General features: G+C 41.7%; 1 protein-coding gene across 1 annotated transcript; it reads left to right on the forward strand.

Moving 5' to 3' along the window:
* Positions 1-27,732, forward strand: SLC35D3 (solute carrier family 35 member D3). The gene is made up of 2 exons (XM_056566646.1): positions 1-617; positions 21,573-27,732. Exons 1-2 carry the CDS (start codon positions 182-184, stop codon positions 22,388-22,390), a joined length of 1,254 nt encoding a protein of 417 aa, XP_056422621.1. The 5' UTR covers positions 1-181; the 3' UTR covers positions 22,391-27,732.
* The last annotated feature ends 142 nt before the right edge of the window (positions 27,733-27,874 follow it).

Genomic DNA, 27,874 nt, shown 5'->3' on the forward strand with positions numbered 1-27,874 from the left:
CACCAATAGGGATGTGATGCTTCTGCTAGAGCTGCTGTCCATAGGCTGAGCACACAGTATCTAGAAGGGGATTCACTGGGTACAGTTAGTGCACAGAGTCTCAGGCAGACTCTAAGACATCAGGGGATTCCCCTCTGTGCAGAAAGTCTTCTTGGTGCTCAGTCTCTGCTCTGTGTCCAGGATGCAGCTCTGCAAGGGACGTTTCCTGGGGATCTCTGTGGCTATTGCACATGGGGTATTCTCTGGTTCTCTTAACATCCTGCTTAAGTTCCTAATAAGCAAGTACAATTTCTCCTTCCTAACCCTAGTGCAGTGCATGACCAGCTCCACTGCAGCTCTGACCCTGGAGGTGCTCAGACGTTGTGGAAAGATTTCTGTCCCTCCATATGGGTTCCAGCTCGCCAGGATGTTTGCAGGGGTAACAATTCTCTCCACTCTGCAGTCCAGCCTGACACTATGGTCTCTGCGAGGACTCAGTCTACCTATGTACGTTGTGTTCAAGCGATGTCTGCCCCTGGTGACACTATTAATTGGAGTACTGGTGCTTAGGAACGGGCTGCCCTCTGTAGGGGTGCTCATTGCAGTCTTCATCACTACTTGTGGGGCTGCCCTGGCAGGTAAGTACATTGCTGCTAATAATGCCATGCATTCTACTACATCAGTTGCCTAAAGAGCAGGGGATTCCCAACCGAGGTGCCTCCAGCTGTTGCAAAACTACAACTCCCAGCATGCCTTCGGCATGCTGGGAGTTGTAGTTTTGCAACAGCTGGAGGCACCCTGGTTGGGAAAAACTGCCTTAGAATGTAACCCACTGCTTCTCATCACCTTTTTGCAATACAGTTCCTGTATCAGGTTTTTGATTTAAAAAAAAAAACTGATTCCTCAAAATCTAACTAAACTGTATCAAAACGTGTGTACAAATTTTCATCTGTATACGGTTGAAAACCATATACAGTTTGAAAAATGATGTCCGGCTGCATCCGTTTTTTTAAGAGAAAAAAATGTATACGTTTTTAACTTTTCACTCCTTTATGAATAAAGTTTCACTTGTTTGATTGAAATTCCAAGAAAAAAAAACTGTGCAAAGAAAAAAAAAAACGTATAGTGCAAACCGGATGGAACCGTACGCACGGTTCTGCACGGTTCCCATTGACTCCTATGTAAAAAAAATAAAAAAAATAAAAATAAACTTAGATGGTTTAATATGTTTTTTACGCAGACCAAAAACTATGGTAGGCTGCGGTTTTCTGACCGAAAAAAACAAAAACGTATGGTTTGATAAAACGGAGACAACCGTATAAATTATGGTGCATATGGTTTTGAATGGGAAGTCTATGGGCACGGTTTTCTGTGCGTTTTTTTTATATGAAACCGTATGCCGAAACCGTATAGCAAAATCATGGTGTGAACCCACCCTTAAACTGTCAGGACCTGAACATGAAAGGTTATGCCCCCCCCCCCCATTCACTACCATATGTTACATATCTCATGGATCTATCTATCTAAATATATATATATATATATATATATATATGTATATGATCAGGGATGTGCACAGGTTGATTAGAAAGGGGGCTTGAGCCCCTGCCCTTTTCACGTTCCTCCTCTAAGTGTCCTGGGCAGTCTGGCATCATTCATTTCTATAAATAATTATAAGAAGTGCCCTTTTTTTTATTTCAGCCCCTGCCCCCCTTAAATATCTGTGCATGTCCCTGTATTTGATATTAACAGCCCAGTTTTATGTCACCTGTATAAGCTACATGCTCATACTTATCTTTGCAGCACTTGTCTACTGTACCTTCACAATTCACATTGTCAATATCTTTTAAATGATTGTTCATTTTCGAATAAATGTTGGTGACTGTACTGTAAAAAAAAAGCAGACTTTAAGGACACTTTAGACTAAGTTCTACCTCTACTTGCCCCAAATACTGACGTTGACACACACAATCATATTTAGTCCTCATGCATTATTAATGAAGAGGAATTGATAGTAACAGTGTAATGTGCAAAAATGATATATAATGCATCAGAATGAAATCAGGTAGGTTTATGGCTACAGTACACAATAGCCTTGCCTCATGGAAGTAGTAGGTGACTTACCTGTGTAATTTTGCCTTTTTCTCACATAGCATATAAGCATATGCAGCAGACAGTAAAACAGATAGGGGCGGTTGTCCTGTTGTATGATATATGTTTCTTAAACATCATATTAGGCAATAAAAAGTGATACTGTATACATATTTATACATTTTATAAGTCTTGGAATAAAGGCTATAGAACAAAAAATGTGACATAGTGAATTTGTGTCATGGCTGATGTTTTTATAGTCACCCCCGCAGCTCACATGAAATCCCCCATTAACCTGTCTTCTTATGAACTTATTCAGTTTAACATTGTATTTATTATGTCAGATTGTACTGTATTTAACAGCCTGGCTTTTTTTCCTGTATTATCATGCTAATTTAAAAAGCATGAAGAAGGAATCTGCAGAGTCTTGTTTTGTGCACATATCTAAAAATAAGTAGTATCCAAAGACACTGCTAGATACAATTAACATCACTTAAGTGCACCTTTTCTTCTTTATATAGCTAAAACTATTAAAGGAATATTTATTTAATTTTAATATTAAAAAAAATTAAATTTTCTATCTTAACCCCATTAGTGTAACTTATATGTATATTCCTTGTGTTGTCTGGCATATTTATAACAACTATGGCTACAATCTTAAATAAACTTGATTTACCTTCATTCAGACCATGGCTTGGAGAGTCACAATAGTTAAAGGGGTTATCCAGGAAAAAACTTATATATATATATATATATATATATATATATATATATATATATCAACTGGCTCCTGAAAGTTAAACAGATTTGTAAATTACTTCTATTAAAAAATCTTAATCCTTTCAGTACTTATGAGCTTCTGAAGTTAAGGTTGTTCTTTTCTGTCTAAGTGCTCTCTGATGACACGTGTCTCGGGAACCGCCCAGTTTAGAAGCAAATCCCCATAGCAAACCTCCTCTAAACTGGGCGGTTCCCGAGACACGTGTCATCAGAGAACACTTAGACAGAAAATAACAACCTTAACTTTAGAAGCTTATAAGTACTGAAAGGAGTAAGATTTTTTAATAGAAGTAATTTACAAATCTGTTTAACTTTCTGGAGCCAGTTGATATATATAAAAAAAAGTTTTTTCCTGGATAACCCCTTTAATCAAGTTTTCTATTAACATATATAGCTTTACAATGCATCTTAATAGGACCTGGGGACAGAAGGCCCTGAAATAGGCTTCCCATTAAATATTGGGAATAAGATAAAAATTTCTGTAAGACTCTTGATCAAGTAAAAATTAAGCCCAACCCCAAATAAAACAAAATCTCAATGTCTTGAATGCAGGATCTATAAATAATCTACTTTCTTGATACTAATCTAAACACAGTTATGCTACAGTGAGTAGATCAGTGAGATTTTGCTACTAAGTAGAATGTAAAAATGTAACACAGCCACTGGCATGTTTTCAGGGAACGTTGATTTATTTTGTTCTTCCTTGACATCATACACTATAATCTTCACAGTCTGTGGGAAGACTATCAAATTATTTGGAACGCAATAGGTGCACTGAAAAGGAACACATCATTTCGTTATTCATGCAGGGGGCACGGCTAGTTGTTGTCGGGTAATATCATATGAGTTATTGGATTTGGTCACAACATTAGGTATTGCTTCCTAATACTCTCAATAGAAATGTTTTTATTGCTAGTAGTGATTTTGTTATACCAATCATAAAAAGAATATTCCTGCACTAGGACCCAGTATAATGTCTGAGACACCACTTTCTGAGACTATGTTATGTAATTGGGAGCAAAACTTTAGTAGAATACAGATAGAAAGGATAATGATCCATCTGATCTGCATATTGTATTTACTATCAACTTTGTATTGTATTTAAGTTTATGGGGAGTTTTATTATGAAACCCATCTGCTGGGTGTTCCAGCCACACTTTCGTCTGTTAATAAAATACTTTTAAAATTACTTTTGATGTTCATATTACCCAGCTGAAAACACTGTAGTCTTATTCTGGAGCCTAAGTTACTCTAAAAAATATACCCCTTTTGAAACTGAGGAATCAAGGTTCTTTTCTCTGTGACCATAATATATGTGCAGGTTGTTTTTTAAATCAAAACATAATCCAAAGCAACAAAAAGTTGAGCATTTTTGGAACCAACCTACCTAGAAATATGCACAAGGAGAGTGAAAAGTGAGTCCGGCACCACAATCCACCTAGTGTCCCGTCTGGGACTGAGTGAACCAGCACATTAACCAGTGGGGCTATCCTGAGGGTGCACTCCAAATAAGCAGTGACTAATGGAGTATAAAAGAAAGAAAGTAGATGCACTCACTTACGTAATCTTGCAAGACGAAATCTTTATTTGAAATCCATAAAAGCTGGGTACAGCGGGCAGATGCCCGCTGTACCCAGCTTTTATGGATTTCGAATATAGATTTCATCTGGCAAGATTACCTGAGTGAGTGCATCTACTTTCTTTCTTTTATACTCTACCTAGAAATATGTTGTTGGTTCCTGGGTGGCTTAACCCCTTAAGGACCGAGCCCTTTTTCACCTTAAGGACCGGAGCGTTTTTTGCAATTCTGACCACTGTCACTTTAAACATTAATAACTCTGGAATGCTTTTAGTTATCATTCTGATTCCGAGATTGTTTTTTCGTGACATATTCTACTTTAACTTAGTGGTAAAATTTTATGGTAACTTGCATCCTTTCTTGGTGAAAAATCACCAAATTTGATGAAAAAAATGAAAATTTTGCATTTTTCTAACTTTGAAGCTCTCTGCTTGTAAGGAAAATGGATATTCAAAATATATTTTTTTTGGGTTCACATATACAATATGTCTACTTTATGTTTGCATCATAAAATTTATGAGTTTTTACTTTTGGAAGACACCAGAGGGCTTCAAAGTTCAGCAGCAATTTTGACATTTTTCACAAAATTTTCAAACTCGCCATTTTTCATGGACCAGTTCACGTTTGAAGTGGATTTGAAGGGTCTTCATATTAGAAATGCCCCATAAAAGACCCCATTATAAAAACTACACCCCCCAAAGTATTCAAAATGACATTCAGTAAGTGTATTAACCCTTTAGGTGTTTCACAGGAATAGCAGCAAAGTGAAGGAGAAAATTCAAAATCTTCATTTTTTACACTCGCATTTTCTTGTAGACCCAATTTTTGAATTTTTGAAAGGGGTAAAAAGGAGAAAATTTTTACTTGTATTTGAAACCCAATTTCTCTCGAGTAAGCACATACCTCATATGTCTATGTTAATTGTTCAGCGGGCGCAGTAGAGGGCTCAGAAGGGAAGGAGCGTCAAATGGTTTTTGGGGGGCATGTCACCTTTAGGAAGCCCCTATGGTGCCAGAACAGCAAAAAAACACACATGGCATACCATTTTGGAAACTAGACCCCTCAGGGAACGTAACAAGGGGTAAAGTGAACCTTAATACCCCACAGGTGTTTCACGACTTTAGCATATGTAAAAAAAATTATATTTTTTTTACCTAAAATGCTTGGTTTCCCAAAAATTTTACATTTTTAAAAAGTGTAATAGCCGAAAATACCCCCCAAAATTTGAAACCCAATTTCTCCCGATTCAGAAAACACCCCATATGGGGGTGAAAATTGCTCTGCTGGCGCACTACAGGTCTCAGAAGAGAAGGAGTCACATTTGGCTTTTTGAAAGCAAATTTTGCTCTGGGGGCATGCCGCATTTAGGAAGCCCCTATGGTGCCAGAACAGCAAAAAAAAAACACATGGCATACCATTTTGGAAACTAGACCCCTCGGGGAACGTAACAAGGGGTAATGTGAACCTTAATACCCTACAGGTGTTTCACGACTTTTGCATATGTAAAAAAATTTTTTTATTTTTTACCTAATATGCTTGGTTTCCCAAAATGTTAACATTTTTAAAAAGGGTAATAGCAGGAAATACCCCCCAAAATTTGAAGCCCAATTTCTCCCGATTCAGAAAACACCCCATATGGGGGTGAAAAGTGCTCTGCTGGCGCACTACAGGTCTCAGAATAGAAGGAGTCACATTTGGCTTTTTGAAAGCAAATTTTGCTCTGGGGGCATGCCGCATTTAGGAAGCCCCTATGGTGCCAGAACAGCAAAAAAATAACACATGGCATACCATTTTGGAAACTAGACCCCTCGGGGAACGTAACAAGGGGTAATGTGAACCTTAATACCCTACAGGTGTTTCACGACTTTTGCATATGTGAACATTTTTTATTTTTTTTTACCTAAAATGCTTGGTTTCCCAAAATTTTTACATTTTTAAAAAGGGTAATAGCAGAAAACACCCCCCAAAATTTGAAGCCCAATTTCTCCCGATTCAGAAAACACCCCATATGGGGGTGAAAAGTGCTCTGCTGGCGCACTACAGGTCTCAGAAGAGAAGGAGTCACGTTTGGCTTTTTGAAAGCAAATTTTGCTCTGGGGGCATGCCGCATTTAGGAAGCCCCTATGGTGCCAGGACCGCAAAAAAAAAACACATGGCATACCATTTTGGAAACTAGACCCCTCGGGGAACGTAACAAGGGGTTAAGTGAACCTTTATACCCCACAGGTGTTTTATGACTTTTGTATATATAAAAAAAATTTTTTTTTTTACCTAAAATGCTTGTTTTCCCAAAAATTTTACATTTTTAAAAAGGGTAATAGCAAAAAATACCCCACAAAATTTGAAGCCCAATTTCTCCCGAGTACGGCGATACCCCATATGTGGCCCTAAACTGTTGCCTTGAAATACGACAGGGCTCCAAAGTGAGAGTGCCATGCGCATTTGAGGCCTAAATTAGGGATTGCATAGGGGTGGACATAGGGGTATTCTACGCCAGTGATTCCCAAACAGGGTGCCTCCAGCTGTTGTAAAACTCCCAGCATGCCTGGACAGTCAGTGGCTATCTGGCAATACTGGGAGTAGTTGTTTTGCAACAGCTGGAGGCTCCGTTCTGGAAACAGTGGCGTACCAGACGTTTTTCATTTTTATTGGGGAGGGGAGGAGGGCTGTGTAGGGGTATGTGTATATGTAGTGTTTTTTACTTTTTATTTTATTGTGTGTTAGTGTAGTGTAGTGTTTTTAGGGTACAGTCACACGAGCGGGGGTTCACAGTAGTTTCTCGCTGGCAGTTTGAGCTGCGGCAGAAAATTTGACGCAGCTCAAACTTGCAGCCGGATACTTACTGTAATCCTCCGCCCATGTGAGTGTACCCTGTACGTTCACATTGGGGGGGGGGGGGAACATCCAGCTGTTGCAAAACTACAACTCCCAGCATGGACGGTCTATCAGTGCATGCTGGGAGTTGTAGTTTTGCAACAGCTGGAGGCTCCGTTTTGGAAACAGTGACGTACCAGACGTTTTTCATTTTTATTGGGGAGGGGAGGGGGGCTGTGTAGGGGTATGTGTATATGTAGTGTTTTTTACTTTTTATTTTATTGTGTGTTAGTGTAGTGTAGTGTTTTTAGGGTACAGTCGCACGGGCGGGGGGTTCACAGTAGTTTCTCGCTGGCAGTTTGAGCTGCGACAGAAAATTTGCTGCAGCTCAAACTTGCAGCCGGATACTTGCTGTAATCCTCCGCCCATGTGAGTGTACCCTGTACATTCACATTGGGGGGGGGGGGGGGAAACATCCAGCTGTTGCAAAACTACAACTCCCAGCATGTACGGTCTATCAGTGCATGCTGGGAGTTGTAGTTTTGCAACAGCTGGAGACACACAGGTTGTGAAACACCGAGTTTGGTAACAAACTCAGTGTTTTGCAACCAGTGTGCCTTCAGCTGTTGCAAAAGCTACAACCCCCAGCATGTACGGACAGCGGAAGGGCATGCTGGGTCTTGTAGTTATGCAACAGCCGGAGGCATACTACATTGGCTGGGGATGCTGGGGATTGTAGTTATGCAACAGCTGGAGACACACTGGTTTACTACTTAACTCAGTGTGCCTTCAGCTGTTGCAAAACTACAACTCTCAGCAGTCACCGACAGCCAACGGGCATGCTGGGAGTTGTAGTTATGCAACCACCAGATGCACCACTACAACTCCCAGCATGCACTTTAGCTGATTGTGCAAGCTGGGAGTTGTAGTTACACAACAGCTGAAGGTACACTTTTACATAGAAAGAATGTGCCTTCAGCTGTTGCAAAACTACAAGTCCCAGCATGCCCATAAGGGAATGCTGGGAGTTGTGGTGGTCTGCCTCCTGCTGTTGCATAACTACAGCTCCCAGCATGCCCTTGTTGCATGCTGGGAGCTGTTGCTAAGCAACAGCAGGAGGCTGTCACTCACCTCCAACGATCCAGCAGCACAGGTCAGTCCCTCGTCGTCTCCGCCGCCGCCGCTGCTCCTGGGGCCCCGATCCCAACAGGGACGCCGGGGATCGGGGTCCCCAGCATCGGGGGTCGTCTTCCCGCACCCGCTCACGTCCTCCGGAAGAGGGGCGGAGCGGGTTGCGGGAGTGACACCCGCAGCAGGCGCCCTGATTGGTCGGCCGGTAATCCGGCCGACGAATCAGGGCGATCGTGAGGTGGCACCAGTGCCACCTCACCCCTGCTGGCAATGGCTGTTCGGGGCCGTCTCTGACGGCCCCGATCAGTCAGTAATTCCGGGTCATCGGGTCACTGGAGACCCGATTGACCCGGAATCTGCCGCAGATCGCTGGACTGAATTGTCCAGCGATCTGCGGCAATCGCCGACATGGGGGGACATAATGACCCCCCTGGGCGATATGCCGGGATGCCTGCTGAACGATTTCAGCAGGCATCCGGCTCCGGCTCCCCTCCGGCTAGCGGTGGGGGCCGGAAATGCTCAGGGCGTATCCATACGCCCTCGGTCCTTAAGGACTTGGAAACGGGGGCGTATGGATACGCCCTATGTCCTTAAGGGGTTAAAGGGGTACTCTGGTGGAAAACATTTTTTTTTTTAAATCAACTGGTGCCAGAAAGTTAAACATATTTGTAAATGACTTTTATTTAAAAATCTTAATCCTTCCAGTACTTATCAGCTGGTGTATGATCCACAGGAAGTTCTTTTCTTTTTGGATTTGTCTGACCACAGTGCTCTCTGTCTATGTCAGGAACTGTCTAGAGCAGGAGAAAATGCCCATAGCAAGCCCCTCCTGCTCTGCACAGTTCCTGACACAGACAGAGGTGTCAGCAGAGAGTACTGTGGTCAGACAGAAAAGAAATTCAAAAAGAAAAGAACTTCCTCTGGAGTATACAGCAGCTGATAAGTACTTGAAGGATTAAGATTTTTAAATAGAAGTAATTTACAAATCTGTTCAACTTTCTGGCAGCAGTTGAGTACCCCTTTAACTGGCTTCTGATCTGATTTTCATAAATGTGTCAGCCATCATTGTTAGCTACAGGTTGTTAGAATTTTATCCAGGGCTTTCCCTGCTCTACTCATATTTAGAAAAGGATAGGGATCTGGGTCAGCATCATCCAGGGAACGTTTCAGCCACTTGTTGGTGACCACAAATGACCTCTATTCTAATCATTGTGCCTTTCCAATGCCATTTACATTAGTTGGCCTCACACCAGTTAGACTTTTATGACATGTCCAATAGATATTGCATAATAGTCATCAGTCATCAATAGAAAAAAAATTAGCATAATAAAACAACAAAAAATATTCATTGGTTTGGTTTCATTTTTTTCCAAATATTTTCTATGTATTCTACAGCACAATATACTAGATCATTTCCAGAACTGTAAAACAGGCAGTGAGACAATGAGTGGAAGCTCTTGTATCGTACAGTTCAGTTACCTCATTTGAGTAAAAAGGATATTGAGAATGAATGTTACATGAACTTGTAACACTGCAGTAATCTGTGCAAGGAGAATGCATGGATGGATGGATGGATGAGCAAGTAGCAGGAAAACTCTGCACCACTGGTGAAGGTTAGCAGGGCAGAAGGGAATACACCAGAGCACCTACACCAGAGAAGTCAAATTAGGAAAGCAAGGGAAAGGAGTTTGCAACATAGAAGTTGTAAACTGATATGAGATCATTCCCTTGGAAATACTAAGGGTACATTTTTCGTATTCAAAGTTTTTTTTTTTTATTGGAATGTAATTCATACATTATATGTAAAAGACATATGTATTCGGGGGAAAATTTGGAGCATATCCAATGGATGGCAAATAAACTACCGTATTTTTAGCCGTGAAAGAAACACTTTTTCTTCCCCAAAACTGGGGGGGGGGGGTTGGTGCGTCTTATATGGCAAATACACATTAAAACCCTGTCCTATCGTGGCGGTCCCTGCGGCCATCAGCGGCCGGGACCCGCGGCTAATACAGGACATCACCGATCGCGGTGACGCCCTGTATTAACCCTTCAGACGTGGCGATCAAAGCAGACCGCCGCGTCTGAAGCGAAAGTGACACTAAGCCGACTGCTCAGTCGGGCTGTTCGGGACCGCAGCAGTGAACTCGCGGGATCCCCTGCATGGCCGGTGCTCTCCTTCGTCGTCATCACATCGTCACGCACGCCATCCCATCATCCAATAGGAGCGGCGTGTGTAGCGACGTGATGGCGGCGACGGAGAGTGAGGATACCGGGCAGCAGAGATGTTCCGGAGCGACGGGGACACCCCGGGACGCGGCGACAGCGATGGCAGCGGTGACGAGCGGTGACGGGTCCGGAGCGGCGGGGACACATGAGTATTACCTCCTATACCAGTGGTCTTCAACCTGCGGACCTCCAGATGTTGCAAAACTACAACTCCTGGCATGCCCTGACAGCCAACGGCTGTCCGGGCATGCTGGGAGTCGTAGTTTTGCAACATCTGGAGGTCCGCAGGTTGAAAATCACTGTCCTATACTTTACATTGTATTTGGTTCAAAATATTTTTTTTCTAGATTTTCCTCCTTTAACCCCTTAAGGACGCAGGGTTTTTCAGTTTTTGCACTTTCGTTTTTTCCTCCTTACCTTTTAAAAATAATAACCCTTTCAATTTTCCACCTAAAAATCCATATTATGGCTTATTTTTTGCATCACCAATTCTACTTTGCAGGGACATTAGTCATTTTACCCAAAAATTCACGGCGAAACGGGAAAAAAAATCATTGTACGACAAAATCGAAGAAAAAACGCCATTTTGTAACTTTTGTGGGCTTCCGTTTCTACGCAGTGCATATTTCGGTAAAAATGACACCTTATTATTATTCTGTAGGTCCATATGGTTAAAATGATACCCTATTTATATAGGTTTCATTTTGTCGTACTTCTGGAAAAAATCCTAACTACATGCAGGAAAATGTATACGTTTAAAAATGTCCTCTTCTGACCCCTATAACTTTTTTCTTTTTCCACATACAGGGAGGTATGAGGACTAATTTTTTGCGCCGTGATCTGAAGTTTTTATCCGTATGATTTTTGTTTTGATCGGACTTTTTGATCACTTTTTATTAATTTTTAATGGTGTAAAAAAATGACCAAAAATACGCTTTTTTGGACTTCGGATTTTTTTAACGTGTACGCCATTGACCGTGCGGTTTAATTAATGATATATTTTTATAGTTCGGACATTTACGCACGTGTTGATATCACATATGTTTATTTTTATTTACACTGTTTTATGTTTTTTATGGGAAAAGGGGGGTGATTCAAACTTTTATTAGGGAAGGGGTTAAATCACCTTTATTAACACTTTTTTAAAACTTTTTTTTGCAGTGTTATAGGGACCTGTAATACTGCACACACTGATCTCTCATGCTGATCACTGGCGTGTATTAACACGCCTGTGATCAGTGTTATCGGCGCTTGACTGCTCCTGCCTGAATCTCAGGCACGGAGCAGTCATTCGTCGATCGGACACTGAGGAGGCAGGTAAGGGCCCTCCTGGTGTCCTGTAAGCTGTTCGGGACGCCGCGATTTCACCGCAGCGGTCCCGAACAGCCCAACTGAGCAGCCGGGTCACTTTCACTTTCACTTCAGAGGCGGCAGTCAGCTTTGATCGCTGCGTCTGAAGGGTTAATACAGGGCATCACCGCGATCGGTGATGTCCTGTATTAGCCGCGGGTCCCGGCCGTTGATAGCCGCCGGGACCGACCCGATATGCTGCGGGGACACCGCGTGACCCCGCGGCATATCGCGGGAGCCGGCGGAGGACGTATATATACGTCCTTCATCGTTAAGGGGTTAAAATTGGGTGCGTCTTATATGCCGGAGAATCTTATATGTCAAAAAATACGGTACTTAGTATTAAGCACCATGACTCACAGAAAAATAAAGATTGAAAAACTATAGGTTCCTAACTTGGGAAAATAAAGGGTGCGTTCACACGCCTGTAACCATCAGTGGGTTTCCAGCCGTGGGAGATCTACTGCAAGTTAGAGGCAATGAATATGTTGAGTAAAAAAAATGCAAGGTTTTATTGGTTGTGTCATTCTGAGTTGGTCATACTTCAGTTATCTTAGGAAAAGAAAATTGTCAGCTGGCAGAGGTTGTTTGTATATCTGTTCAAAGACTGCTAGAGCCGCTTAAGAAACTATTAAAGTGTCATCTATACCTTATCAAGGCAAAAAGTTGAAGAGATTTGGGAGTCCCTGAAGAGACCATCAGCAGAATGCATGATATTCCTAAAGAAAGTATGTGAGAATACTTGGCATATCAGGTGGTATGGGTAAAATAACTCAAAGTAATGTATATACCGTACTACATGGACATAACTCAAATGGGTTGTGAAGGTTAACCCATAACAAAAAGTTAACATGAGCTACAGTATTTATCAGTTTAGAAATATGGGCAGCTTTGAAGTATTTATGTAGATTGGGTAAGTATTGGCCTCTAAGTTTTTTGTTACGCTCTAATAAAGATTTAGTTTTGCTTCCAGTTAATACAATACTTGTAGTAGGGAAGTGTTCTTAAATACTACTATAGAGACCAGAAGATTATTAAATATTAATAAGAGGTAGTTCTTGGTTTATTTCCTTTAAACAATTATTTTTCTATTTTCTCGCAGAGTCTGGGGGTTCACTATGTCCCGGGTCCGCAACACCTCTCTTCATTGCCAACTCCTGTATGTCATTAAAACACAGGGTTCATCTGTCCATGATGGCCCTGTATACTTTTCCTTTTGAAGTAATTTTTTATTACATTTTTTCAAGAATAACATGTACATTAACAGTTTTTCTCAAATGCATCCATCCATACAACAGCAATGTTGACAAGTTTAACTATCTTAAGCAGTAGTGTCCATTAGTTTAGACATTGTTTTCTTTCAGGGTCCTTCCCCCTGTATACTTTTCCTATGTCCTTCCAGTAATATGCATTGCTTGTGCATGCTTGAGAAAAAAACACAAGATCGCTGTAGGAAGGTGAGCCCTGTGTGGCATGACATTAGTCAAGAGAAGCATTGTGGCATCTTGAGCATAGGGGACCCCAGGCCATGCCTCTTTGACACACCTGGAAACTAAGTGGACTGTTTAACAACTATATATCATGTGGTAGATGTCATTGAAAGGGTTGGTTTTGTTTTCAGTTCAATTAAATGCTCTTCTTCAGAAGCCTTGAACCAGTCTAGTGTCCAGGCTGGCCCATGTGAGGAGGAGAAGGGAAATTTTAGGCCTTGTCTAGTGTGTGTGTGTGTGTGTTCCTGTCAGCAACGCCTGTTGTGCAGTAAGTTAATTTAGCCCTGAATCTGCCTGAAAATCCTAAATTATGTTCAAGTTGAAAAGTCAAGTCAGCTCTGGGTTGGTCACACTTATACCTGTACTGGGTGAAATTTTAGGAGATATTACACAATAACTGCCTCCAGTCCATGCTGAGAGGGCATCTGTTCTTATAATCACCTTGCTGCTCCGAAAGGGAGAATCATCTAAGCCTGAAGAGATTGATGCTGTACAAGTGCTCTTCTGCTATCAATGGACTCTTTGTGGGCTTCTAGCCAGAGTTATTGCTGTGTGGCTTACAAGCCACAACAATTTTGCCCTATGACCAGTTATAGGGAATCGCAAAGCAGTTTACTGTAAGTAAAGTCTTCTAAGCATATGCACCACAATGAGCCAAATAGGGTGTACCTAAACTGGACAGTGTTTCTATCCTCTAGCAGCACATGAAGTGTTTATAGCATTATCTAAAACTCTCCTACAGTATTTTGCTGCTGAAGCAACTAAAGTGACCTGTGTCCAAATCCCTCACATTCAGCTTAAAGACTGTGTGTTTGTATAATGCACAGAGAATTCTAGAGAAAGCTTACTTTTCATCTCAAGTTCACCTAAATGTATGGATGCAGTAATCTGCACGTAAAAATACAGGTACACTACTACCACCCAGACACGTTACCATTGTGTAACGAAGGACCAAGGACCTTCCTAACTGTGCAGACCCCCAATTCCAAAAATTTCACGGATCCACAAGGGGGCGTTCAAGATACAGCTACCGGTATAAAAGGGACTTTGCTAGAGGGATTACTACACCCCCCTGCACTGAGCAACTAAACCAATGCTTCTTGTGGCCACCAGACATGTACAACAGTCGCAGAGTTCCAGTTTTGGCTGGATACCTAACGGATTTGTTGATAGTGCCATACATTTATACAGAGAGAAGATGTAATCCTAAAGTGGCCAACAGTTAAGGAGCCATGAATAGGACTCCCTTACAAACCTTGATTGTAACCCCTAAAAATATTACTGATATACACTTAATCAAAAGTGCCCTAGATCAAACCTAATTTCACCTGCCTAGCCAGAGCACCTGCCCTGAGAAAGGATGAGCCTAACTTTTGCAATATCCCAATAGTGACCTAGTGTGACCCTGCTATGGTGAATAAGGAATAAGGTGGGGAAAGACACAGTGCCCCTAACTTATCCTAATTAGTTCCTACAGTAGTTCCTACATTGTAAACAGTAATATGTATGTAATGCAATAAAGAGATGTTCCAATTGGTTTGTGGTATAGTCACAACACACTGTTTCCAGGGTAGAGAGTAGGCGAAATACTGAAAGAGGGAGGGTCCCCTCAATAGGCAGGTAGCCCCTCCCAATACGAAGGTAGCCCCCCCAGTAGGCAGGTAGGTCTCCAGTAGGCAGTTAGCCCCCTCTGTAGCAGGTAGTCACCTCTGTATGCCAGTAATCCTCTTAGTAGGCAGTTATTGCTTTCAGCAAGCAGATAGCCCCTCTAGTGGGCAGGCAGGCCTTCAGTAGGAAGTAATCCTCCAGTAGACAGGCAGTCCTTCCATTAGCCCCCATATAAAAATAATAAACACAAAAAATATATATACTTACCTACTTTCCTGTGCAGAGCATCAGCAGTAGCGGCCACCTCCACAGAGCAGTTGGTAATGAGCCTGCACCAGGGCAGAGGTCGCTCCTCTCCCAAAGTAAGCCTACACCGTCAGCTGGAGCTGGCTGATGCCCATCCAAACCAAGCACATTGTAATCCACTGGGTCAGGTGGATTGGGGGGACCTGGCACCCCCCAGGTCAGTGGCACCCAAGGCAGCCTGCAAAATCCCTTTAATCTATATTGGAGTTTTATTAGTCATTCAGAGTCAGTCTAGATAAATTATAATATCAAGAAAGATAGGATATTAAAAGAGAGTTATTTTAAATATTTAGTCCTGAATTAAAGGGGTTTTGCACTTTGTAAAAATTTTAAGTGTCAGATCATGTGGGCGAGGTCCGGCCTGGCTCTCACCTTTGCATGAAGGGTTTGCCACTGGTCAGACCCACTGTGACCAGACACTTATCCCTTATCCTTTGGATAGGGATATGTTTTTAAAAAGTGCACACCCGTTTAAAGTCTATTCAAGCTACAACATCTAAAGAATCTGCTCCAAAGATAGTGGAGGCAAAAGGTGTCTGAACACTTATTAACAAAGGACCTTTTAACATTGTTTTTCTGTAGACAAACTTTTTTTTTTAAATCATACTACTTTTTATATATGTATGTGTGTGTGTTGCTTTAGATGCTTTGTAATACCATGTCTGATGAAGACACCTAAGTAGTCTTGAAAGTCTTCTGTTTTAATATAAGTTGTTTTACTGTACTTCAGTTAGCCATTAAGATATCATAGCTGCAAGACTGTCATTTTGTTTCTCTTATTGGGAGCAATAAGACATTATAGTAACTTAGCATAAGGTAATGAGCAACGGTAATTGTATTTATTAAGCAAAAAAAATGGAACTTGTTTTCAGTACACAGGCAATGGCCCAATTAATTGAATTCACTATAAAAATGGGACCTGACCATTACCAGAAAGCTTACCATTGCTAAATGTTACATTTCCTATTTTTGTGGAAGCCATTTGTAATATGTAAAGAATCTGCATGGTCACAAATATCAGATTTACAGACAATTGAAGAATATTAAAGTATAAAAGTAATAACTATTCAGTGCTCTTATATGTGGAGCCTTTTTCCTTAAAAGCATTGTACACCTCTGCAGCTATTTTATTTGTTATAATGCATTAATTTCCTAAATGCAAAAATAGCAACTGTCTAAAAAAAAAGTACTAAAAAAATTGTTAATCATAGCTGTGGAGTCCGCTTGTTCACTGACTGATCATATTATTTGTGAGGCCAATACAATCACTGTTATTATCCACACATCGCCCTGTGTAAACAGGGAATGTCCGGCCAATAAAATCCCTGTTATTGGCCACACATCGCCTTGTGAAAATCGGGAATGATCCGTCGATAATGAGGAATTTTAAGGGCTAAACAACTGATTGAGCCTTGTGAAGGCTCAAAAAATGTGTGTCGATCACCAAAATCTGGGCTTGGTAACTGCAGCCGTCAGCCTATCTAAAAGGGACCTAAGTACATTATCTGGCTGGATATAAGAAACATACATCAGACAAGCTTTCTGCTATCCTGTTCCCTTCTCTCAGTGTAGATAGCGGCTCAGATTGTCAGGGAAACACACCAAGATACAAATAAGGAAACTCACAGACTATAGATAGGGAGGATAGCCCTCAGAAGGCAGTTTGCAGGGGAAGAATGACATAGTCTGTGGTGTGAGGTGTAGAGCAGAAAAAGCAGAGCTCCCAGGACAAGCTAAAGACTCCTTAACACAGATCTTACATCCAGCTTGTATTACAGGGTAGATAAAACCACCTGAAGAAATATAACCAGGAAGCAGGCTCAAAATGCATATCAGGGGGCCTGACAATTTTCCTTAAACAATAAATAAATAAATAAATAACACCAAGAATTTAGCAGGGTCAATAGGATAGTATAAAATGATATACCTTTAATATATTTAGTGTTTTTTCTCCCTCCTGTGTTTTTGGATAATTGACAGTTTTAAAAAATGCAGCATGCTGAAGGTATGGTGGGTTGTTTTTATTACCCAGTTTGTAGTGTTTTTCCTTCCATAAACCATTAGTTGATGACAAAATGAGGGGAAAAAAAGCATATTTAAATGTGTGTGCATTTTTTCAGATGTTTTATCTGGGGGTATGCTTTAACCTGTTGGGGACCACGGGCGTATGGATACGCCCTTGCGTCCTGGTACGTAAGGGCCAAGGGCGTACCTGTAAGCCCATGGGAATTTCGATCCCCACGCTAGCCGGACGGGGATTGGAACGGGATGCCTGCTGAAATCATTCAGCAGGCATCCCGTGCAAATGCCTGGGGGGGCCTGAGACCCCCCCCCCCCATGTCGGCGATCGCCGCAAATCGCTGATCAATTCAGATCGGCAATTCGCAACTTTTCTGGGCTGATCGGGTCTCTGATGACCCACAAGCCTGGAAAATAGGGATAATCGGAGCTGTCAGAGACAACCCCGATCATCCTAGAGTATAGGAGCGAGGTGGCAGGGGTGCCACCTCCTCCAATCCCCTGCGATTGGCCGATGCGGCCAATCAGCGAATCGCAGGGCAGAGGCGGGGGGAATGTTCATTTCCTCTGCTCTGCTCACCCTTGGATGCAGAGCAGGGGAAGATGGCAGCAAAGTGCGGGGGCTGTTGTGAGGACCGCCAGTTACCTGGGCTCACGCGGCGACCGAGGACCAGGGACTGGCTAACAGGAGGCGCAGGCAAGTGGAGGCGGTGGCAGTTTCCTAGATACAGCTGTGAAGATCGCCGTAAAGTGATCTTCACTGCTGTATCTGGGAGTTTCAAAACTACAACTTCCAACATGCCCAGACAGCCTTTGGCTGTCTGGGCATGCTGGGAGTTGTAGGTTGGCAACATCTGGAGGGCCACAGTTTGGTGACCACTGTCCTTCCAGATGTTGCAAAACTACAACTCTCAGCATGCCCAGACTGTCCAGACATGCTGGAAGTTGTAGTTCTGTAACAACCCCCAGCATGCTTGGACATTCTCAGCATGCTGGGAGTTGTAGTTTTGCAACATCTGGAAGGGCACAGTTTTGAGACCACTATACAGCGGTGTCCAAACTGTAGCGTTCCAGATGTCAATTCAAAGCATGCTGAGACTGTCCAGGCATGCTGGGAGTTGTAGTTCAGCAACATTTGGCACTTCAGATGTTGCCAAACTACAACTCCCAGCATGCCTGGGCAGTCTGGGCATGCTTGGAGTTGAAGTCTTGCAACATCTGTAGGGCTACAGTTTGGAGACCACCACACAGTGGTCTCCAAACTGTTCTCCTCCAGTTGTTGCATAAGTACATCTCCCAACATGCCTTTAGGCTGTCTGGGCATGCTGGGAGTTGTATTGGTCTCCAAACTGTTCTCCTCCAGTTGTTGCATAAGTACAACTCCCAACATGCCTTTCGGCTGTTTGGGCATGCTGGGAGTTGTAGTATTGCAACAACTGGAGGCGCACTAGTTGGGAAACAATGTCTGTTTGTTAACTCAGTGTTTCCCAACCTGTGTGCCTCCCGCTGTTGCAAAAATATAACTCCCAGCATGCGCTGACGGACCATGCATGCTGGGAGTTGTAGTTTTGCAACAGCTGGAGGCACATGGGTTGGGAAACACTGAGTTAGGAAACAGACAGTGGTGCGGAAACACTGCAGTAGTCTATTACCTAACTCAGTGTTTCCCAATACCAACCAGTGTGCCTCCAGCTGTTGCATAACTACAACTCCCAGCATGCATGGTCTGTCAGTGCATGCTGGGAGTTGTAGTTTTGCCCCCCCCCACCTCCTCCCCCACTTGAATTTACAGGGTACATTCATGCAGGTGGGTTCACAGCTAGTTTCCCGCATCAAGTTTGAGATGCGGCTAATTTTCCGCTGCAGTGGGAAACTCACTGTAAATCTCCGCCCGTGTGAATGTACCCTAAAAACATTACACTACACTAACCCTAAATAAAGAGTAAAACATTACATATACACTACACCCTTACACTGTTGCCCCCCCCCCCATTAAAAATAAAAAACATCTTGTACACCAGTTTTTCAGAAACGGGGTGTAGTTTCCCAAATAGTGTGCCATGTGGGGTGTTTCTTGCTGTTCTGGCACCATGGGGGCTTCCTAAATGTGATATGTCCCCCAAAAACCATTTCACCAATATTCGCTTTCCAAAAGCCCAATGTCGCACCTTCCCTTCTGAACCCTCTAGTGCACCTGCAGATTACTGTACACCCACATATGGGGTATTTCCTTACTCGAGAGAAATGGGGTTTCATATTTTGGGGGGACATTTTCACCTATTAATCCATGTGAAAATGAAAAATTTGGGGTAACATCAGCATTTTAGTAAAAAAAATAAAAAAATTTCATTTTCACGTCCAACTTCAACACAAAGTCGTCAAACACCTGTGGAGTGTTAAGGCTCACTGTACCCCTTGTTACGTTCCTTGAGGGGTGTAGTTTCCCAAATAGTATACCATGGGGGGTGTTTTTCGCTGTCCTGGCACCATGGGGGCTTCCTAAATGAGACATGCCCCGCAAAAAACATTTCAGCCAAATTCGCTTTCCAAAAGCCCAATGTCGCTCCTTCCCTTCTGAGCCCTCTAGTGCGCCCACAGAGCACTTTACATCCACATATCATATATTTCCTTACTCGAGAGAAATGGTGTTTCAAATTTTGGGGGACATTTTCACCTATTACCACTTGTGAAAATGAAAAATTTGGGGTAACATCAGCATTTTAGTGAAATGTTTTTTTATTTTTCATAACTTCCAACTTTATTGAAAATTCGTCAAACACCTGTGAGGTGTTAAGGCTCACTGGACCCCTTGTTACGTGCCTTGGGGGGTGTAGTTTCCCAAATAGTTTGCCATGTGGGGTGTCTTTCGCTTTTCTGGCACCGTAGGGGCTTACTAAATGCGACATGCCCCCCAAAAACCATTTTAGCAAAATTTGCTCTCCAAAATCCCAATGTCACTCCTTCTCTTCTGAGCCCTCTAGTGCACCCACAAAGCACTTTATATCCACATATGAGGTATTTCCTTACTTGAGAGAAATTGGGTTACACATTTTGGGGGGCTTTTTCTCCTTTTACCCCTTGTAAAAATAAAAAATGGCTCTACAAGAGCTGTGAAGCACCTAAAGGGTTAACAAACTTTCTGAATGTCATTTTGAATACGTTGAGGGGTGCAGTTTTTATAATGGGGTCCATTATGGGGTATTTCTAACATAAAGACCCTCAAATTCACTTCAAAACTGAACTGGTCCCTGAAAAATTCAGATTTTGAAATTTACTTGAAAAATTGGAAAATTGCTGCTGAGCTTTGAAGCCCTCTGATGTCTTCAAAAAGTAAAAACATGTCAACTTTATGATGCCAACATATAGTAGACATATTGTATATGTGAATCAATATATAATTTATTTGGTATGTCTATTTTCCTTACAAGCAGAGAGCTTCAAAGTTATAAAAATGCTAAATTTTAAAATTTTTAATGAAATTTGGAATTTTTCACCAAGACATGATGCAAATATCGACAACAATTTACCTCTTACATAGAGTAGAATATGTCATGAAAAAACAATCTCTGAATCAAATTCATAAGTACAAGCATCCCAGAGTTATTAATGTTTAAAGTGACAGTGGTCAGAATTGCAAAAAATGCTTTGGTCCTTAGGGTCAAAATGGGCTCGGTCCCCAAGGGGTTAAAGGAGAGTAAATGTTTATGTTTCAAAGACTGTTTAGTATATTCGCTTACTTTACTTAAAGGGGTCATTTCATCTTTTAAAACTGATCGCCTATCCTTCAGATGGGATATTAATATCAGACCAATACCAATAAGCAGTGTGAAAAGACTGCAGCACTTGTGTCAGCATCACAGCCTCTTCAGTGTTAACTGCTGCCCGTTCTGCAATTGTTTTACTTTTAATATTTGACTGGGACAACATTGAGTTATTTACATCATAGATGCAACATTAAGTTATTTGCATCGGGATAAATAGTGATAAACATGCTGAAGAGGCTGCAATGCTCAATGCATTCTCTAGGAAAAGTTGATCAGCAGGGTACTTGGTGTTGGCTTCCACTGATCTGCCATTGATGGGTCATCTGGAGGATAGGGTATACATTTTAAATGGTTGGATAATTCTAAGTGCATTATTTATTGTTAAATAATATAAAGTTCTTAAAGCCTTGTTTTATCTATTATTCCAAACAGGGGCTGGTGACCTGAGTGGAGAAGTTGTAGGATACATAACCGGAGGGCTGGCTGTATTAGTTCATGCTGCATATCTTGTGATTATCCAGAAGACTAGTACAGATAGTGACCACGGGCCTCTGACTGCACAGTACATCATTGCCGTTACTGCAACTCCTCTGCTGATAATTTTCTCATTTGCCAGTATGGACATGATCAATGCATGGTCCTTCCCAGGTTGGAAAGACCCAGTCATGGTTTGTACTTTCATTGCATGTACTTTGATTGGTTGCGCCATGAATTTTACCACCCTACATTGTACGTATATAAATTCGGCTGTCACTACAAGTTTTGTTGGAGTGGTGAAGAGCATAGCCACCATTACAGTAGGTATGCTTGCCTTTAATGACGTAGCACCCACTTCCCTTTTCATTGCTGGTGTGGTTGTCAACACATTTGGGTCCGTAATCTACTGTGTAGCCAAATATTTTGAGACACGGAGACAGATCAACTACGAAGATTTGGAAAAAGAGACAATGAAAGATGAAGCTCAAGATGGGCAGCCACCACCTTTTGCTATGGAAGAAATTTTACAGGACAATAATTCTGAAGGACAGGCCCTAGAAAAGCCAGTGGCTGAAACTGAGAATCCAGCTGATGAAAAAAAAGAAAGCACATGGGCTGCAGTTTTACAATCACATGGCACCCCTAAGACTTCTGATGAAGATAATAGGAGTCCATTAAAAGATGCATATCTTGGAGTATGGAGGATGGTTAGGGGTACTAGATTTTTAAAGAAGGATTATCTTATAGAGAATGAGGAACTTCCTAGTCCTTAACATTTGATTAAATTATGATTATTAAGGAACTTACATTTTATATTCTGTCGCAAGAGATGAGAGAAATATCCTGCAGAAATGTTGGCACACTTTTAGTTAACACTCACACATCATATACAAATGTATTTATTTTTTCATTTACACACACACTTTTAAGATCTCCTCCATCTGTAACAGAGAGCATTATATATTTGCATTTTATCAGTTATACATATTTATCTTGTATACATTATTACAGTCTTCCTACAAAGGTAACATAAAAGGGGTATGCATCTTCTCAGAAATATGTGAAACAGGAAATTTAACCAGAGGATACTTATTTACATTCACGACTAAATACCAGGCAAGTAAGAAACATTCATTATACCCATTCTGTATTCACACAACAAATGAGGCATTTACTAATTTAAATGTACACCTCATATAATTCGATTATTTTATTCATTAAAGTTTTTTATTTTGTCATTCAGAAGCTTTTACTGTACTTCAAGGGGTTTTACAGCCAACAACACTCATCACCTATCCAGAGCATAAGTGGTGAGTGCTGGGGATCTGACTGTTGGGACAACAATCAGTCATGAGAATGGGGTCTATTTTCCCCCAAGTCAAATGGAGCAGCAGTAGGATGGGGCATGGGATGCCCGTTCTTGTGATAAGTGGTGGTCCCACATATCTTGTGGATCGATCATGAGTGTTGTTGTTGAAGAAACCTCTCTAGTTGCTGTGTCTTGCTTTGAAAACACACACAATGAAAGATTTTGAAGGGGCTTTGTTTTACCTGTACAAAATATTATTTAGTCTATTTATTAGTTGTCATAGATCTCACATCATGACAACATAAATATCAACTTTGCAGTACAGTGTTAGGGTAGGGTCACATTTAACGCATCTGCAGCGTATTTTATGCTGCAGATCTGCCAATTACAGACCCTAGAGTGAACCCCCTGCCTGTGTCCCTATGCCTACTTGTAACAGCAATCTGCTGCTATGAGCGCACACACAGGGATCTGCATGACTGTAGTAAACTGCGCATGCACAGTTTTTACTCACAGGCATCAAGGCTGCTCCTCTGCTCCCTGAGCTTGGTAGAGAGCTGCTGCGATGTCCGAGAGTAAACTGAGTATGTGCAGATCCCTGTGTGTGTGTGTGTGTGTGTGTGCTCATAGTGTCAAGGTTGGCTGCTGGTTAGGCCTTAAAATGTGCATGACTGTCGCTGTATACTGCTGAGTGTCGACACAAGAAATTAACACCAGACAAAATGTTGGTATATATCTCCTTCTCAGCATACTGGCTAAGGAGCTGTCCCAAGGAGTTCTGTTTATTATATGGAAGTTCAAATGTTTTGTCTCCAACTTCCAACCTTTTCTTTATCTTGCTTCTTCTGGCCTCATCCCAAGGTCCTCATCTTAGTTACAAGCAAATAGCAAGCTGATATATAGGTTAAGGGCAGGTAACAAATATCTTTCTGCAGCATTAGCAATGGCATATAAGTATTAATATATTGATCAGCCATCAGAATCATTATGATCAATTTCAACAATTCCCCCCTAAAGATATTTGTTAAACGTAACGTGGTTTGAGACAAGTGTCTCTTTATGAACCACCCCCCTTTGTACCCAGACTGATCCTTCACCTGGGACTCCTATATTAGCCCTACTCAGGGTTTGCCCTTGCGCCATTGGAATACAGGATAGTTGTTCTCATGGGGGAAATTCTCTCAGTCATGCTTGGGTCTGATGTACCAATTAGGTTCAGATAAGCTGAAATAGTAGGTTCAATACATTGCCCCTGTTGGAATTGCGGCCTCTACAGTGGAGGCTATTGTTTTCTGTACACAGGGGACTATGCAACATTCAATTATTATTATCATTGCAATGAAAACCACTTATGTGATAACTACTTGGAGAAACCATTTTTTTCAGTCTCCTAACCGTGAGAAATATTGATCCCAGGGGGGACAAATCCTATAGCTTCTTTATGGCCTTTGTAACCTTACCATTTGGACCAGTGTTACCTGGTATGTAAGTGCAACATGTCTCACCCATCATTTTACATACCCCTCCTTTTTCTGCCAATATCATATCTAGGGCCATTCTATTCTGGAAGGTCATGGTAGAAGTGGATTCTAACTGTTCAGCTAATTCTTTAAGGGCATCCCTTCTATAATTTACAAACCTTTGTTGTTTGTAATATATGTAGTTTATCCATTCAACATTTTTGCTGGCAGGGATCATAGGAAAAATGTATTCAAACCCTGCCTTTACCTGGTCTCTTGCTTTAAACTCATCAGTTACCCCCCTTGGGACTCCAATAGCATCGAAGTACACATGTGGATCTAGACTGCCTCCAGGGGCCTCCCTCTTCCTCCTACTTTGAGTATCAACTGATTTAGCTAATTTAATCTCATACTCCTGATCTGGGATTATGTGCAGAGGCATTAGAACTTTGGCTAGTGCACATTCACCCGTCCAATCACCCTCCAGTCGTGCTCGGATTTTCATGCCACCACAAATCCAATAGATGTCACCTAAGGGGTAAACCTGATTTTGTGTCTGCGGTCCACTTAGTTTGCTGTATTCAGAACAATACCTTTGGGAAAATTTCCCATAAATGTACTTTTCCCTTTTCTGCTAACATAGCAGGTGTAGTTTACTATTGTAAACGGTAATCCCCTCACCTGGCCTTGTGCTCTCAGTTTTTAAAGGGTACTCTTTCTTCCAGTGTACACATTTTGTATAGTCAGTGGTCATGTTGGTAAAAAGACTAATAAAACACTGCTGACTCTCTTCTGGAATGTTTAAAGGAACTGTACCAAGGTGAGGTCTAGCTGCAGCACATACATAACATGCTGATTTGCTATGTTTTTTAATGGTATATTTTATCCATTCTAGCCATAGGTTAATGTCTGAGGACCCGGTTTCAACTATCATGGTATCCTCAATTGTGGGGTCTGCTGTAGTTACCATTTGATCTTTAAAAGCCTGGGCATGTTGCAGTATGGGATTTATTATTGGTCTTAAATGATCTTTGAACTCATTTGAAATGGCCATGTCCATGAGCCTGAATTCTCCCCAATTACCCCTTGAGTGTCCCTCCATATACAACCCTAGAATATATTCCCCCTGATCTTGTGGACCGGGGTTTTCTATCTTGATGGTAAGAGGCATATTAGAACCAGTTTTTCCATTTCTGTTACAGGAGCCCGTTTTAGTAAGTATTATTCTCTGGCACCTCGGGACAATTCACTATGTCACTGTAGTCACTGGAAGAGTCATACCAAAATGTGGGATACAACCCTTGGGTCATTGCCAAGTCGGCCCAGTAGTGTTGTGGAGTCGAATTGGGGTGCTGGGTTTGCACTCCACTTATACATAAAAGCATATATATCAAGAACATGATGTATGAATCCTCTTGCAGTGCGAGGCGTGTATCCATGTTGATTTTCCTTCCAGTTTCACCGAGGTTGGAGTTGTCAGTAGAACCTGGTAAGGACCTTCGAATCTAGGTTCCAGCGGCCCCCTCACGTGTCTTTTCATGAGGAAAAACTCACCAGGCTGCAGATTGTGACTTCCTGGTTTAGTGTCTGGATCTGGAATGGAAGAATAAACTGCAGCATGTGTTACTCTCAGCTCATTACACAGTGTGATAACAAACTTTACCAGACTATAATTTCCTGCACTAAGCTGCTGAGGGTAGTAACATCCTAGCTGAGGGACCCCCCAAAAAGGTGTCTAATATGGGGTTAGACCTGTTGGCTTTCGGGGTGTGTTTCTAACAGAGTGCAAAGCTATGGGCAGCACTTCTGGCCATGCAAGGGACAGTTCTCTTCTGGCTTTTAGGATTTTGTTCCTTAGGGTGCCATTCAGTCTTTCAACTTTCCCACTGCTCTGGAGATGATATGGGGTATGGAGTCTGAGGTCTGCTCCCACCATTTTCCATAGTTCTCTTTTAATCATTTTCCAAAGTTCTTTTGTAATATCTGCAATGAAAGCCGGTCCTTGGTCGCTTTCAATTAGTTAAGGGACTCCAAATCTGCATACCAGCTCTGTTAGTAGTTTCTTTACAGAAGTCTTTGCTGTAATATTAGTAACCGGGTAGGCTTCTGGCCATCCTGAGAACATGTCCACCGCTACTAGCATGTACTCAATGTTTGTTTCCACTTTTGGACAATTGAATGTGGTCAATCTGGATCCTCTGAAATGGGTGGCAAGGTTTGGCCAAGTGTTTCTTAGGAGTAACTTCTGTTCTTCCAGGTTTACAGGTGGTGCAAATGTCACATCCCTTGACATATTGTTCAACTGATGTTGTTATTCTGGGTGCAAGGTAGATTTTGTTGATAGAAGTGATCATTTGTTTTTTTCCTCTGTGGGTGACTCCATGAGCCTATTGAGTCACCCCCGGGTAAAGGGCTTGGGGAAGGCAAATCTTGTTTGCTTTTCTCCATAGGCCATCTGATTCATTGAGCCCAGCTCCCATTTTCTCCCACATGCTCTTTTCCTTGTCCAAGGCTTGAGTCTAGAACTGTTTCAGTGTCTTGAGTCTAGGGTTTTCATATTCCTCTTCTGATTATTTCTTCCATTTTCTTGTCACCACAAAAACCCCTGCTTCCTCTTGAGAAAGGGGCAGTATTGCAGCTTCTTTAGCTGCTTGGTCTGCCAAGAAATTGCCTTTAAGGCTAGGGAAAAAAGGAGCGGACACACATATGACAATAGTAACTTTTTAAGCATGGATTTATATGTCTCCGTGCACTTACTTCACCAAGGGGAGCCGATATCAGTCCTGCTCCCCTCAGTAAAGTAAGTGCATGGAGACATATAAATCCATGCTTAACCCCTTAAGGACCGAGGGTTTTTCCGTTTTTGCATTTTCGTTTTTTCCTCATTTAAAAAATCATATTTAAAAACCAATTCTACTTTGTAATGATGTCAGTCATTTTGCCCCAAAGTCTACGGCGAAACAAAAAAAAAAATCATTGTGAGACAAAAAAAAACAACAAAAAAAACAAAACGCTGTTTTGTAACTTTTGGGGGCTTCCATTTCTACGTAGTACATTTTTCGGTAGAAAATTACACCTTATCTTTATTCTGTAGGTCCATACGATTAAAGCGAAATCCTACTTATATAGGTTTGATTTTGTCGTACTTCTGGAAAAAATCATAACTACATGCAGGAAAATGTATACGTTTAAAATTGTCATCTTCTGACCCCTATAACTTTTTTATTTTTCCGCGTATGGGGCAGTATGAGGGCTAATTTTTTGCGCCGTGATCTGAAGTTTTTAGCGGTACCATTTTTGCATTGATAGGACTTACTGATTCATTTTTTCATGATATAAGAAGTGACCAAAAATGCACTATTTTGGACTTTGGAATTTTTTTGCGTGTACGCCATTGACCGTGCGGTTTAATTAATGATATATTTTTATAATTCGGACATTTCGGCACGCATTGATACCATATATGTTTATTTTTATTTTTATTTACA

Source organism: Hyla sarda, chromosome 3 (genome assembly GCF_029499605.1).
Source record: "Hyla sarda isolate aHylSar1 chromosome 3, aHylSar1.hap1, whole genome shotgun sequence".
Lineage (NCBI taxonomy): Eukaryota > Metazoa > Chordata > Amphibia > Anura > Hylidae > Hyla > Hyla sarda.

Bases quoted from the DNA above. Each gene is read 5' to 3' on its own strand.
- SLC35D3 (XM_056566646.1), top strand. From the start codon at position 182: ATGCAGCTCTGCAAGGGACGTTTCCTGGGGATCTCTGTGGCTATTGCA. The intron at 618-21,572 runs GTAAGTACATTG...TATTCCAAACAG, and splicing joins TTGTGGGGCTGCCCTGGCAG to GGGCTGGTGACCTGAGTGGA.